This window comes from Haliotis cracherodii, unplaced genomic scaffold, assembly GCF_022045235.1.
Source record: "Haliotis cracherodii isolate W230 unplaced genomic scaffold, xgHalCrac1.p SCAF_9, whole genome shotgun sequence".
Taxonomy (NCBI): domain Eukaryota; kingdom Metazoa; phylum Mollusca; class Gastropoda; order Lepetellida; family Haliotidae; genus Haliotis; species Haliotis cracherodii.
Window position 1 is genome coordinate 11,859,132 of NW_027266343.1, and position 14,176 is coordinate 11,873,307.

Consider the following 14,176-nt stretch of genomic DNA (forward strand, 5'->3'; position numbering starts at 1 on the left):
ATCTTGATAGTAGCTAATCAATTGTTGAAAATACCGCACATAAACCACTGTCATGTCATGTCATAAACAATGGATAACGTCATCCTCGGTTGTTTGCGACCATCACACTGCAGGATGGGGGCATCTTCACAAACAATGAATACAATGTAACAATTTCTACAACATGGCCAATCAGCATGAAGCAAAAAGAATAACACTTGAGAATTACTGAAAATAATTCACCAATATCCATACCCCTATGGGGAATATTTCCAAATTGACATGCCAATGGCAAAACTTAGAATCCTTGATAAATCCGTGAGCCTCAATCCCCAAAGCAATCTTAGTGTTCAGGCAATTGTGACTCTCACATTTTAACATAGACTAAGATGTTCTTAGCACTAAGATCGCTTTGTGGAACGGGGCCCTGGTCTCATAGTACTTGATTATTTGGACTGAATTCATAACATAATCATATATATTGAAACCATAACAGCCACGACATACCATCTTGAAATGTAACAATGTCTTATATACTGTAATCCCCTCACCCCCTCCCACCCAGCCAAACCCCCCCCCCCTAGATTATCATTTTAGGTTTACCTAATTTACATTTTTTGGGGTCGCACTTCTTATTTATTCATTACGCTTTTTTTCCCCCTATTTAGTATAAGTACTTCACTGTGTGCGAGATACGCTAAATGTAATTTATTACATGCGGAAAGCGCATGTTAAATCCCCGAACGAACGAACGAACATAGTTGTTTGTTTTCAGCGTATGTCTAAGTTGGTATTTTTGCTATCCAAAATGTTTTATTGTTGATATAAATGCGATGTTTAATAATGCGAGCAAAGACCACTCACTTTTTCGCATTTAATTCAAGCTCGCGTTAATTTCACGTTTTACAGTATATACTTGTGGTAGAAGATAAAGAGACTTGAGAGGCCAATCATGTTTTCATAATATGACCCTCAGCTTTAACCAAAAACATGTTCCTATAACCAATCACACATGTACATTTATACAAGTGAAATGTTCATAAATCATATAATTTAATGAAAATACAATGTTAACCCTTTGATTTAAACAATATCTGACACAAAATAGATATTCTTTTTGTTTTACAAATAAACCTGCCCGAAGAGTAAAAAAAAGTTGAAGCTTGATCTGGGTCTGATCAGGACAAAGCAATACGACTTTCACTTAACACATCCTGAAATGAGTGACCTGGTTTATATGGGTAACAACGGAGAGGTAGATGACTTAACGAGCAGCATCACCGGTGTGCCGGGTGTGCCGGGTGTGCCGGGTGTGCCGGAAGCTCACATCACCCAACACTGCGATGATCATAAAAAAAGAGGCATTCGGGAAAAAACAGTACTTCACTATTTTACATTTCAAAAATCATAAAATCAATCATAGTGAAGAATTCCTTATTATCACCTAGCTGTATGATTTTAAAACCATTTATCAAAATATCTACCTACGCAGGTAGGTACCTTATTTACTATGACAATAGACATGATCACTTGTTTGCAAGGGCAGAATAATTATCCATCGACACGGCAGCTAATAATTTTCTGCAAATACAAATATAGAGGTAAGGAAAACTGAATTTGGCTTAAAAAATATGAAAAAAATGGTTCTCAGGTAATGACTTTTGAAAATATAGTACGGGCGGGGGGTGTTTTCTTTTTTTTTGGGGGGGGGGGGGAAGCGGTGGGGCTTGTTCAAACTAGTATGTAACCAAATAAACAGTTGTGTACCATCAACCTGGGAAAGGGCCTCTCTACGTAAACAAGCGTACAAACTATTGCCGCCATGATCAAAACATGAGATGCACAGTAAAGCAGTGCAAAGGGTGATATTTTGGATTGCATTGTTTTTAACCACTAGGATTTTTTTCATTTTTTAGAGAATGGAAATAAAAACAAAATGTGCGACAGACTTTAAGATGATGGGGACAGTGCCTGAGAACCAAGACTATTATTTTTTTAAGCAGTTGTTTTGAGATTTGAGCAGGTGTATAGAGTGAAGGTGTTCATCCCGAGACAGCCTCCTGATTAATGAGCACCGAACAGCAGGTGAGACAACCATCCACCTTGTAGAATTCTGAGAATGGGACATCGATCACTCTCCCCTTCACACGCTTCTTTAGAATCTGAAAAAAATGTAAATTATGATTTTTCAACCGAAAACCTTTAAATTAATCTACCAATAGTAAAATATTAAAGGTTGAAGTTATTGAGGGGTGGTGAAAAGCTGAATTAGAACTTTGAACGTGTGCTTCAGTTAAGTTATTTGAAATAATGTTCAAACAAGGGAGACAACTTGCTTGTTACTAACCACTTGTTGAGACTAACCATGCTTGTTATGGATCTCTTTTTAAAATTTGCATAGAAAAAGGTACGAGCCTCTCCAAATGTTTGCCCAGTTTTTGCAAACACTTCCCAAATGGAGATATAACACACATCAACCCTGCAATATGCTCAGATCAGCTGCCATTGTGGCCACCCATTACACGTGTGTGACGTCTCAGTGACTTACATCATAGTTGCAGAGGCCATCCAATACACACGTGTGACGTCTCAGTGACTTACATCATAGTTGTAGAGGCCACCCAATACACACGTGTGACGTCTCAGTGACTTACATCATAGTTGCAGAGGCCATCCAATACACGTGTGACGTCTCAGTGACTTACATCATAGTTGTAGAGGCCACCCAATACACGTGTCTGAAGTCTCAGTGACTTACATCATAGTTGTAGAGGCCACCTAATACATGTGCGACGTCTCAGTGACTTACATCATAGTTGTAGAGGCCACCCAATACACGTATGTGACGTCTCAGTGACTTACATCATAGTTGTAGAGGCCACCCAATACACGTGTGTGATGTCTCAGTGACTTACATCATAGTTGTAGAGGCCACCCAATACACGTGTGTGATGTCTCAGTGACTTACATCATAGTTGTAGAGGCCACCCATTACACGTATGTGACGTCTCAGTGACTTACATCATAGTAATAGGGGCCATCCAATACACATGTGTGACGTCTCAGTGACTTACATCATAGGCCATCCAATACACATGTGTGACGTATCAGTGACTTACATCATAGTTGTAGAGGCCACCCAATACACGTGTGACGTCTCAGTGACTTACATCATAGTTGTAGAGGCCATCCAATACACATGTGTGACGTCTCAGTGACTTACATCATAGTTGTAGGGGCCACCCAATACACATGTGTGACGTCTCAGTGACTTACATCATAGTTGTAGAGGCCATCCAATACACATGTGTGACGTCTCAGTGACTTACATCATAGTTGTAGAGGCCACCCAATACACATGTGTGACGTCTCAGTGACTTACATCATAGTTGTAGGGGCCACCTAATACACATGTGTGACGTCTCAGTGACTTACATCATAGTAGTAGTGGCCACCTAATACACATGTGTGACGTCTCAGTGACTTACATCATAGTTGTAGGGGCCACCTAATACACATGTGTGACGTCTCAGTGACTTACATCATAGTAGTAGTGGCCACCTAATACACATGTGTGACGTCTCAGTGACTTACATCATAGTTGTAGGGGCCACCTAATACACATGTGTGACGTATCAGTGACTTACATCATAGTTGTAGAGGCCACCCAATACACGTGTGACGTCTCAGTGACTTACATCATAGTTGTAGGGGCCACCTAATACACATGTGTGACGTCTCAGTGACTTACATCATAGTTGTAGAGGCCACCCAATACACGTGTGACGTCTCAGTGACTTACATCATAGTTGTAGAGGCCACCCAATACACTTGTGACGTCTCAGTGACTTACATCATAGTTGTAGAGGCCATCCAATACACATGTGTGACGTCTCAGTGACTTACATCATAGTTGTAGAGGCCACCCAATACACGTGTGACGTCTCAGTGACTTACATCATAGTTGTAGAGGCCACCCAATACACGTGTGACGTCTCAGTGACTTACATCATAGTTGTAGAGGCCACCCAATACACATGTGTGACGTCTCAGTGACTTACATCATAGTTGTAGAGGCCACCCAATACACACGTGTGACGTCTCAGTGACTTACATCATAGTTGTAGAGGCCACCCAATACACGTGTGACGTCTCAGTGACTTACATCATAGTTGTAGAGGCCACCCAATACACACGTGTGACGTCTCAGTGACTTACATCATAGTTGTAGAGGCCACCCAATACACATGTGTGACATCTCAGTGACTTACATCATAGTTGTAGAGGCCATCCAATACACGTGTCTGAAGTCTCAGTGACTTACATCATAGTTGTAGGGGCCATCCAATACACACGTGTGACGTCTCAGTGACTTACATCATAGTTGTAGAGGCCATCCAATACACACGTGTGACGTCTCAGTGGCTTACATCATAGTTGTAGAGGCCATCCAATACACGTGTGACGTCTCAGTGACTTACATCATAGTTGTAGAGGCCACCCAATACACGTGTCTGAAGTCTCAGTGACTTACATCATAGTTGTAGAGGCCACCTAATACATGTGCGACGTCTCAGTGACTTACATCATAGTTGTAGAGGCCACCCAATACACATGTGTGACGTATCAGTGACTTACATCATAGTTGTAGGGGCCATCCAATACACTTGTCTGACGTCTCAGTGACTTACATCATAGTTGTAGGGGCCATCCAATACACGTGTGACGTCTCAGTGACTTACATCATAGTTGTAGAGGCCACCCAATACACTTGTCTGACGTCTCAGTGACTTACATCATAGTTGTAGAGGCCACCCAATACACATGTGTGACGTATCAGTGACTTACATCATAGTTGTAGGGGCCATCCAATACACTTGTCTGACGTCTCAGTGACTTACATCATAGTTGTAGGGGCCATCCAATACACGTGTGACGTCTCAGTGACTTACATCATAGTTGTAGAGGCCATCCAATACACATGTGTGACGTCTCAGTGACTTACATCATAGTTGTAGAGGCCACCCAATACACGTGTCTGAAGTCTCAGTGACTTACATCATAGTTGTAGAGGCCACCTAATACATGTGCGACGTCTCAGTGACTTACATCATAGTTGTAGAGGCCACCCAATACACTTGTCTGACGTCTCAGTGACTTACATCATAGTTGTAGAGGCCATCCAATACACGTGTGACGTCTCAGTGACTTACATCATAGTTGTAGAGGCCACCCAATACACGTGTCTGAAGTCTCAGTGACTTACATCATAGTTGTAGAGGCCACCTAATACATGTGCGACGTCTCAGTGACTTACATCATAGTTGTAGAGGCCACCCAATACACTTGTCTGACGTCTCAGTGACTTACATCATAGTTGTAGGGGCCATCCAATACACGTGTGACGTCTCAGTGACTTACATCATAGTTGTAGAGGCCATCCAATACACGTGTGACGTCTCAGTGACTTACATCATAGTTGTAGAGGCCACCCAATACACGTGTCTGAAGTCTCAGTGACTTACATCATAGTTGTAGAGGCCACCTAATACATGTGCGACGTCTCAGTGACTTACATCATAGTTGTAGAGGCCACCCAATACACTTGTCTGACGTCTCAGTGACTTACATCATAGTTGTAGGGGCCATCCAATACACGTGTGACGTCTCAGTGACTTACATCATAGTAGTAGGGGCCACCCAATACACGTGTGACGTCTCAGTGACTTACATCATAGTTGTAGAGGCCACCCAATACACATGTGTGACGTATCAGTGACTTACATCATAGTTGTAGAGGCCACCCAATACACATGTGCGACGTCTCAGTGACTTACATCATAGTTGTAGAGGCCACCCAATACACTTGTCTGACGTCTCAGTGACTTACATCATAGTTGTAGGGGCCATCCAATACACGTGTGACGTCTCAGTGACTTACATCATAGTAGTAGGGGCCACCCAATACACTTGTCTGACGTCTCAGTGACTTACATCATAGTTGTAGGGGCCATCCAATACACGTGTGACGTCTCAGTGACTTACATCATAGTAGTAGGGGCCACCCAATACACTTGTCTGACGTCTCAGTGACTTACATCATAGTAGTAGGGGCCACCCAATACATGTGCGACGTCTCAGTGACTTACATCATAGTAGTAGGGGCCATTCAATACAGATGTGTGACGTATCAGTGACTTACATCATAGTTGTTGTGGCCGATCTCATCGCCAGGCTTCACAAACACGTTGCCGTTGACCAGAAGCACATTCGCAGCAGCGTTGTTGTCCAACTGGACGTACTCGTACTTGAACTTGGCCTGGGACTTCATCCTCTGTGGACAAGGGTCAAAGTGAGTGGGTGAGTGAGTGAGTGTGTGTCTGTATGAGTGGTTGTGTGTATGGGTGAGTGTGTGTGTATGAGTGAATGTATGAGTGAGTGTGTGTCTGTATGAGTGAGTGTGTGTGTGGTTGTGTGTATGAGTGAGTGAATGTGTATGAGTGATTGAATGAGTCGGTGTGTGTCATAGTGAATTTGTGTGTGTGTGTGTCATAGTGAATGTGTTTGTTAATGTGTGTATGAGTGAATGTGTGTATGAGTGAATGTGTTTGTGAATGTGTGTATGAGTGAGTGCATGTGTGTTAATGAGTGAATGTGTGTATGTATGAGTGAATGTGTGTGCATGAGTGAGTGAATGGTTGTGTGTATGAGTTAGTGTGTATGAGTAAGTGAATGTGTGTGTATGTAGGAGTGATTATGTGAGTCAGTCATCTCATATATTCCCACATATTCCTGCTTAAACCACCCCAGTGACTAAATAATTCATTACTGATGCCTAATTATTGTACATGGTGTAACTTAGGATGACCAAATCATAACGGGAGAACATCCAACATACAAGGAATTACCAGTTATCTCTTTTGTTTAGGTTTGAGAAGGTTATTGGAAACTGTTAATGGTTTATTTAAGGAGTGTGTGAATATTTTATGTCTGCTTCAGTTACTTCTGCATGCATACTGCTTTCATGCAAAAGTTAAATATATGTTTTCAGGAGTAAGCATGGTAAGGTACACACTTTTACATTCCTGACATAACAGTGAGTGAGTTTGGTTTTACGCCGCTTTGAACAGTATTCCAGTTATATCACGGTGTGTCAGCTTAATGTGGGAGGAAAGCCCGAAGTCATGCAGGTCTCAGACGTTTACCACTTCGGTGAAACCCATGATGCTGACAAACCTAGATACTCAATTGGGGAGAACTAGGATTCTAACCCACGATCATAGGTTTTGTTTCAAATTGCAACGCCTTAGATGACTGGGCCATCCGTGTTCCCATTGGTTTAGGAATCTGAGAAAATGAGAGATGTGATCTGCTGCATACGTTGAGAGTTTCCATGGCCTCCTGATCCCCTCCAACAGCTATCATGTCCTCTCCACACATGGTTGCCAGGCTCTTTAAATGCAGCGAGTCTCTCACAGGAAATGACGTCACAGAGAATTCTGGGAATGTTTTTGCCAAGCACTGCACACCTTTTTCATTGGTTCTCTTTGACTGACCAACAAATATCTCCCGACCTGAAACATCCACCTTGCTCAAATCATCACAGGAATGCTACATAATCATGATAATCATACCACTGCTCTATGGTCACTGTTGGACAATCACAATCAGTCCTAAAAATTAGAAGGACAAATTCCATTTCTAAAATCCTGACAAAAACAACTCTTTAATACTGGTAATTGTGTTCCTTGTTTCATTTATTAAAGAAGAGTTTGCCCTGATTTGCAAGGTAAAAAAAATCAGAAAAACAATTAATATTATTAAGAAATGTTTGACAGAAACAAATTTGAAAATGTTAAAATTCTGTTTGAGAGCTGACTCATTTTTGAGACAAATGTCAGAATTGGTCCTGGAGACGAAAATCAGTGGAGAAGTTCTTACCCTAGCTAGAGTAAGGTTTGGTGTGCTCTGGGGCACCACCACTACTATAACTTGGCACATATTACTTCTTGTGTATATATATATCTACCTGTATAAAGCAAACTTGTATACAAGCCATCGACTCCATGTCGTGTAACTGGTCAAACTTGAAGAAACTGAAAGTGATACCATTCCTTTGCCAGGTGCTAACATGACCAGTGTAGATGCCATAAAAAATGTAAATGTTTTTCATCTTCAACAATGTGAGAAGATACTATGAAATAACATCATGAGTAAATGACACCCTGGCAAGATTGGCTGTGGTTGCCATAGTTACCTGTAAATAAGACATCCCCTCCGTCCACACAGGCTTCTGGGTCCTCCATCTCGTAGATCTGAGGGGCCTTCTGCAGCAACTTCAGCGCCTCCCTCATCACCCCGACCTATACACCAACATCAACACAATGACAAGAACGATGATAATTTAATAAGCGATCAAAACAATGATTAACACCATGAACAAAACAATGAGGAAGTGAGTGAGTGAGTGAGTTGGGTTTAACGCCACTTTTAACAGTATTCCAGTTATATCACGGTGTGTCAGCTTAATGTGGGAGGAAAGCCTGAAGTGATGCAGGTCTCAGACGTTTACCACTTCGGTGAAACCCATGAGCACGGGTATGGTGCTGACAAACCTAGAAACATAATCGGGGTGAACCGGGATTCGAACCCACAATCATATGTTTCTGGTGTGCCCAAGGGACGCAACTCTGCACAATATATTGTGTATAAAGCTTATACTTGCTACATAGCTAATATGTACAAGTGTGTATGACCATGGCTAATGGGATTACTGAAGGCGGATATACTTCTGAGAAGAGCCCCCAATTACATACAAATGTAATTTTTTAAGTTTCCATTGGACAAGGGTCGGTCACAGCCAAATTGACGTTCATAAGTATATGAACGACACAATTTGACATTCATACGTTTTTGAAATGATGTCAACACTGTCGGACTACTTTCACATTCCTGGGAAAACCCCTGGGAGATTCCCCAGCATGAATACATACAGAAGTGTTGTTTCTGATCATTCCAACCTTTAATCTTAAACTCAGCGTTTTAATATACATTGAGAAACGTGAGAGGGTTTGACAGTATGATCTTTCACAAATATCCTCGCTATGACCCATCCCAGTGAACAAAACCCCAGTGAACAAAACGAAGAAATGCACATCTAAACTATCGTAGCGTCGACTCGATCCGTGTCCAGGCTGACAGTGACAGTCAACAGCAATCTATGAATTTATCTTAGTATCTATTGGACACATCTTTAATCACCTTTCAATGATCGGCCAATTGAGCAATGATGACCAAAACATGTAACCGCAACAGATTCATCAACAACTTCCAAAACCCTCCCGTCACGTTTATCGTGTCGGCCATTTTGACATCATGTACTTGATGTACTGGGTATATGTATTACGGCGCGCTGTCATTGTGATTGACTTACTGAGGTAGTTCCTAACAGATCTTTCTCATCTAAATTATAAATTATATACATGTATAAACATTGTCGCAACTCTGACGTTCATTCACTTTGGCCCTCACTCTAGTAAGGTTCATACTCCAATGAACTCACACAAAGTGAAAGTCAATTCTTAAGTACCTGGGGCATCTTTCGGTGCACAAATGTAGCCGAGCTCGGCACAATGTACGGTATTGAGATCAGTAGAAGTCCACTTTCACTATGCACAAAACCAGTTTTAGTTTAGCCTTCATGTTAACTCTATCCCATTTGAAATATGTAGTTCGATTTTCGTTAGGGTATATTTGTGTAGTATCTGTGCCCAAAATGCCCCAACAGCATCGACTGTACGAAGCAACATCTGTAATGGCTAGACTTTCCGACTGATTTGTATGACAAGAGACACAAATACTAAGTGCCCCCACTGTTTGAAAAAAATGCAATCAGGACCATTACTCTTTGATCAGGGGACTCTTCAGCATGCAAATATTTGCAGAACGTGGATCAATAATAGGGATAGTGTAAAGTATGGAATGGATTTGGGAATGGAGTTTGGATTGGAGTACTGGAATGTAATTTGGAATGAGAAAAAATGGAATATACTCATCTCCCACTGAAACAGACCTTGTACAATACAGACCCTTATTGATACAATAACTTGATTTGAATTGACAGTTTGTAAACAGCTCCCCCATTGCCCTAGAGACTTGTGCAAGTGTAGTCTGTCTTTAGTATTTGTTATAATGGATGAACATTATAGATAGCTTTTGGAGGGATGATAACAGACATGATAAATATCAAAATATACCAGAATATTTATATCGTTCTTCACATGGTGTTCTATTGTGCTTCATTAGATTACCATAAGTCACTAGACTACTGTGCTGAATAAACCGTTTCCTCATCTAGGTATGTCTCCTCTCCCTCAGCACTGGTGAGGGCAATGGCTGAGGAGAGAAGCTGACGCCCACGTCTCTTAGCTTATCTGCCATATATCGGTGACAGCTGTGGATAAACTGTCTAAGCTTAATAGACCGGAGACTTGTTTGTAAATAGGGTATGTTCCATTTGTCTCCTTCCAAATTCCATTCCATACTTAACACTATGTCTCGATAATACCATCCATAAATGCTGCTAACAGTTCTCACTAGCGGATCTAGAGGATGCGCACCCTCCCCTCCCCCTCTTAGAAACACAACAGTGTCCTCGGCCTCCTTGACTTTCATATTTTGTACAGACCGATTTTCAAGTTCCCGGATCCCCCCTGGTTCTATACTTGGACCCCGTGGTACTGGGGCATTTGTGATTTCCGGTAGTTCAAGCGTGACACGAATCCTAGCAGCTGATTACTAATGTGGTAGTGGTAGTGAGCATTATGTCCTGTTTTTGTCCTATTCGGACCTCCATGTACAACTTTATCCTGTACCGCGGTACGCTGGAGTTCTCTTCCTTGTCAAGCTAAGCGGTGCAAGGCCTGGCTTACACTCAGCATGACTAATGTAAAAAAAGAACTTTTACTGGTAAAATATGCATTTATATAGTTAGATAAAATTAATGACATCTGATATAGAGAACACAAATAATCAAAAAGGTAAGTGAGTGCATTTTGTTCCGTTAAGCGTACATAACAAATACTGCAATACACCCAGCTTGCAGACCTTGGGGTTCAGCTGTAGACTTACATCTAGTCTCTGAAATGAACATATTTTACAGAAAAAACACTTGTCATAATAAAAAAGAGCCCAGCGACTTTAATTTCTTCATCTTTTGATACTGCAGTAATCTAGACTTGGCAAACCTTATAGACTTGCATGGGCTGTATTGAATGTATTTGTTTTAGGGTCTGTATGACAGACTAGTTCAGATGCTCACTGCTGTTGTAGTATATGATCTTTGATGCATGTTATTGTTAAACAATGCTTAATGACCTGGTGATTAACATGATTAATGTGACAGCAAATTATTAAACTATTTTAACTGCATATATTATAACAGTGCACACATCATCAACTGATATTAACTGTGATAATAATTCGATCTGTTGTCAGTAATTTAAATTAACACTGAGGAGACCAGGCTATGTAGACTTGCCACAAGATGACATGGCAGTTTGCCAATTTACTTAGATCTAAATTCACGTGTCATCTGATACATAACGCGGTCATTATCACAAATGACAAGGTCAAACAATCTCACTGTTTCGTACCCACCTCCTCTCGGCGTGACGGGTGACCAGGGCGCGTGACAAGCGCACGTGCACCGATAACAACTGCTACATCTTCAACGAAAGGGCAGTCAGGGAACCGCTCATCTGAGGGGAGAGTCACAACCCTGACACCGCAGCGTTCCAAGGTCTCAATGTAATGTGTCAATTGCTTCTTCGCTTTTTCCAGCACAACTGCCTGAGAACCATCTAGTCTCAATGCCTCCACAAAAACGTTAGGAACACTGCGAACAATAGCTGTGGTACACCGTAGAGCCATGACACCGGAATACACAACTCCTTGCATCGAACAAAGGCGGTGTCACGAGTTTGCGTTGTGATGCTTGCTCTGTTGCGAGCCTGCTTGTTTTGTCAGCATCTAGCACAGAGGCCCTTGGCAATAAATCTCATGTAATATTCAGGGACAGGGTATGATTTATTGATACTTCACTGTTGTTCTCTCCTGAATATTTCCATTGCAACTTTTAGGTGTTCCATTTGAACAAGTTATTCGTATTTAATCGTATTTTTAGGGATGTATGTACCTAAAGGATCGAGAACTTGGATAATCCCAAAAGGACACAGATTTTATCATTTTAATGTAATAAAATGTTTTGAAATAAATGAATGTTAATGTTTCTTTTAAGAAAATAACATTAATAAAAAAACATTTTATGCTTCAAATAACCTTCAATATAATATACCCAACTACATGTAGGGCATATAAGTATTTACTGCCAGACTGATCTAGATAAAGGGTATTGTTCAGACCAGTGGTGGTGTTAGGTTGACCTGATTCAAGCTTGTAAGGATTGCAGAGTCACTCCACCCTGTACCTCTCTAAATAAATAAATACCAGCCAAACAAGTGTATTGGCGATTTATCGTCCTTGCAAGTTGCATTGAAGTTAATGATTGAAACACCAATTCATTTGTATGTTGATAATAATTTTATTATGCATAACAATCTATGAATACACGATGCCATTTACAAAGTTATATTTGGGATAACACTTTCTTAGTAAAGTACACATTCTAGAGTCCCAACAGGTATTCGAACCCATTCGAGTGAGCACAATTGTCTCGGATTGTTAGTGATCGCCTACATAAGATATATAGAAAATGTCCCTGTTTAATACAGAGCACTAATTACAACGTCTAGATCGAAATTGAATAGTGATGCAGACCTTGGACCACTTTAATATAAGCTGATTCATTTAATCATTTAAATTGTTATCTAGATTTAATTTTCACGATGTCGAAAACCTTCCAACCTGTATACGGATCATGTAGCCTGTGCAGGTTCGATGCATTCACGAAAATATATTGATATCATAACTAAACAATTAATTGTCACATTCAAAGTTCAAACCAACATCAAGTAATCAGGATATAAACATACTGAGTTTTCAATGTATAGCTACCTAGGTTACAAATAGATTTAACCGCGCTATCTTTAATTTGGCACATAACGCGCAGGTTGAAAATGTACATAACTGCGCGTAAATTAAGCGGGTAACCTAGTGCTTTAGTGAAGAGAAACTAAATGGTTTTTGTTGGGTGTCGCCTTCAAACTAAGCATGACGCTGTATATGGTCAAACGTGTCTTTTTTACATAATTATTTACATAGTTTGCCAGATATGAGAGGCATTGAAAGTGTGGTATATCTACGTCGTATACCCGCGGACCCCTGAAGATCCAGGGTATAGTAGGTCTTCAGCAACCCATGCTTGTCGTAAAAAGTGACTATGCTTGTCGTAAGAGGCTACTAACGGGATCGGGTGGTCAGGCTCGGTGACTTGGTTGATGCATGTCATCGCATCCCAATTGCGTGGATCGATGCTCATGATGTCAATCACTTGACTGTCTGGTTCAGACTCGATTTTTTACAGACCATCGTCATATGGAATATTGCTGAGTGAGGTTAAACAACAAACAAACAAATCGTATGCCCGTTTGAAGTGGACATACAGCCGTATTGCAAGCTCGCTGTTGTTCTAAAGGTAAAACATGAAATATTACCCGCAGGGTCAAGGGTATTGATGCATTTTCAGTACCTTTCTCACTGAGAGTGACGGATTGGCTTATTCACGCCATTTTTTCTTTTGTATCACTGTTTCTAAAGTAGAATGTAGCAACGTGCCTTCATATCCACGCACTGTTGAAAAATGAAATACATGACGTCAGCTATTGTTCATTGCGTTATGACGTCACAGACGAATTTTTATGTGACGTCATTCCAGCAACAGATTGTCTGCTTTGATGTCTCTACTTGTGATAGGAAAACCACCATCATCTAACATTTTCTAAATAAAACCAGACTGTGGGTACTATACTGGCATGGAGAACTTGCTCACAACACGTATTTACGGAATATCTGCACCTCGTGAAATATCATTAAAGTCCCTTGTCAAGGCTCGGTAGGTTATTCTCTAAATATACACTTTATTCCATTTCTATCGGGTTTTTTTTTCTGCCAAACGGTATTACCACACTACGTAACTGTAAATATTGCGGGATCCGAAAATCTACATTTTGTTACTCCA

General features: G+C 40.9%; 1 protein-coding gene across 1 annotated transcript; it reads right to left on the bottom strand.

Annotated features, from left to right (window-relative positions):
* Window positions 1–1,276: 1,276 nt before the first annotated feature.
* On the bottom strand, window positions 1,277–11,937 carry LOC139452588 (N(G),N(G)-dimethylarginine dimethylaminohydrolase 1-like). Its single transcript, XM_071234112.1, has 5 exons — window positions 11,638–11,937; window positions 8,237–8,342; window positions 7,360–7,553; window positions 6,182–6,313; window positions 1,277–2,141 (listed from the first exon to the last, which is right to left on the bottom strand). The coding sequence occupies exons 1-5, from the start codon at window positions 11,935–11,937 to the stop codon at window positions 2,022–2,024; spliced, it is 852 nt and encodes a 283-aa protein (XP_071090213.1). The 3' UTR covers window positions 1,277–2,021.
* Window positions 11,938–14,176: the final 2,239 nt, after the last annotated feature.

Bases quoted from the DNA above. Each gene is read 5' to 3' on its own strand.
- LOC139452588 (XM_071234112.1), bottom strand. From the start codon at position 11,937: ATGCAAGGAGTTGTGTATTCCGGTGTCATGGCTCTACGGTGTACCACA. The intron at 7,554-8,236 runs GTAACTATGGCA...TGGATGTTTCAG, and splicing joins AGGGGATGTCTTATTTACAG to GTCGGGAGATATTTGTTGGT. The intron at 6,314-7,359 runs GTATGCAGCAGA...CCTTGTCCACAG, and splicing joins AGGCCATGGAAACTCTCAAC to AGGATGAAGTCCCAGGCCAA.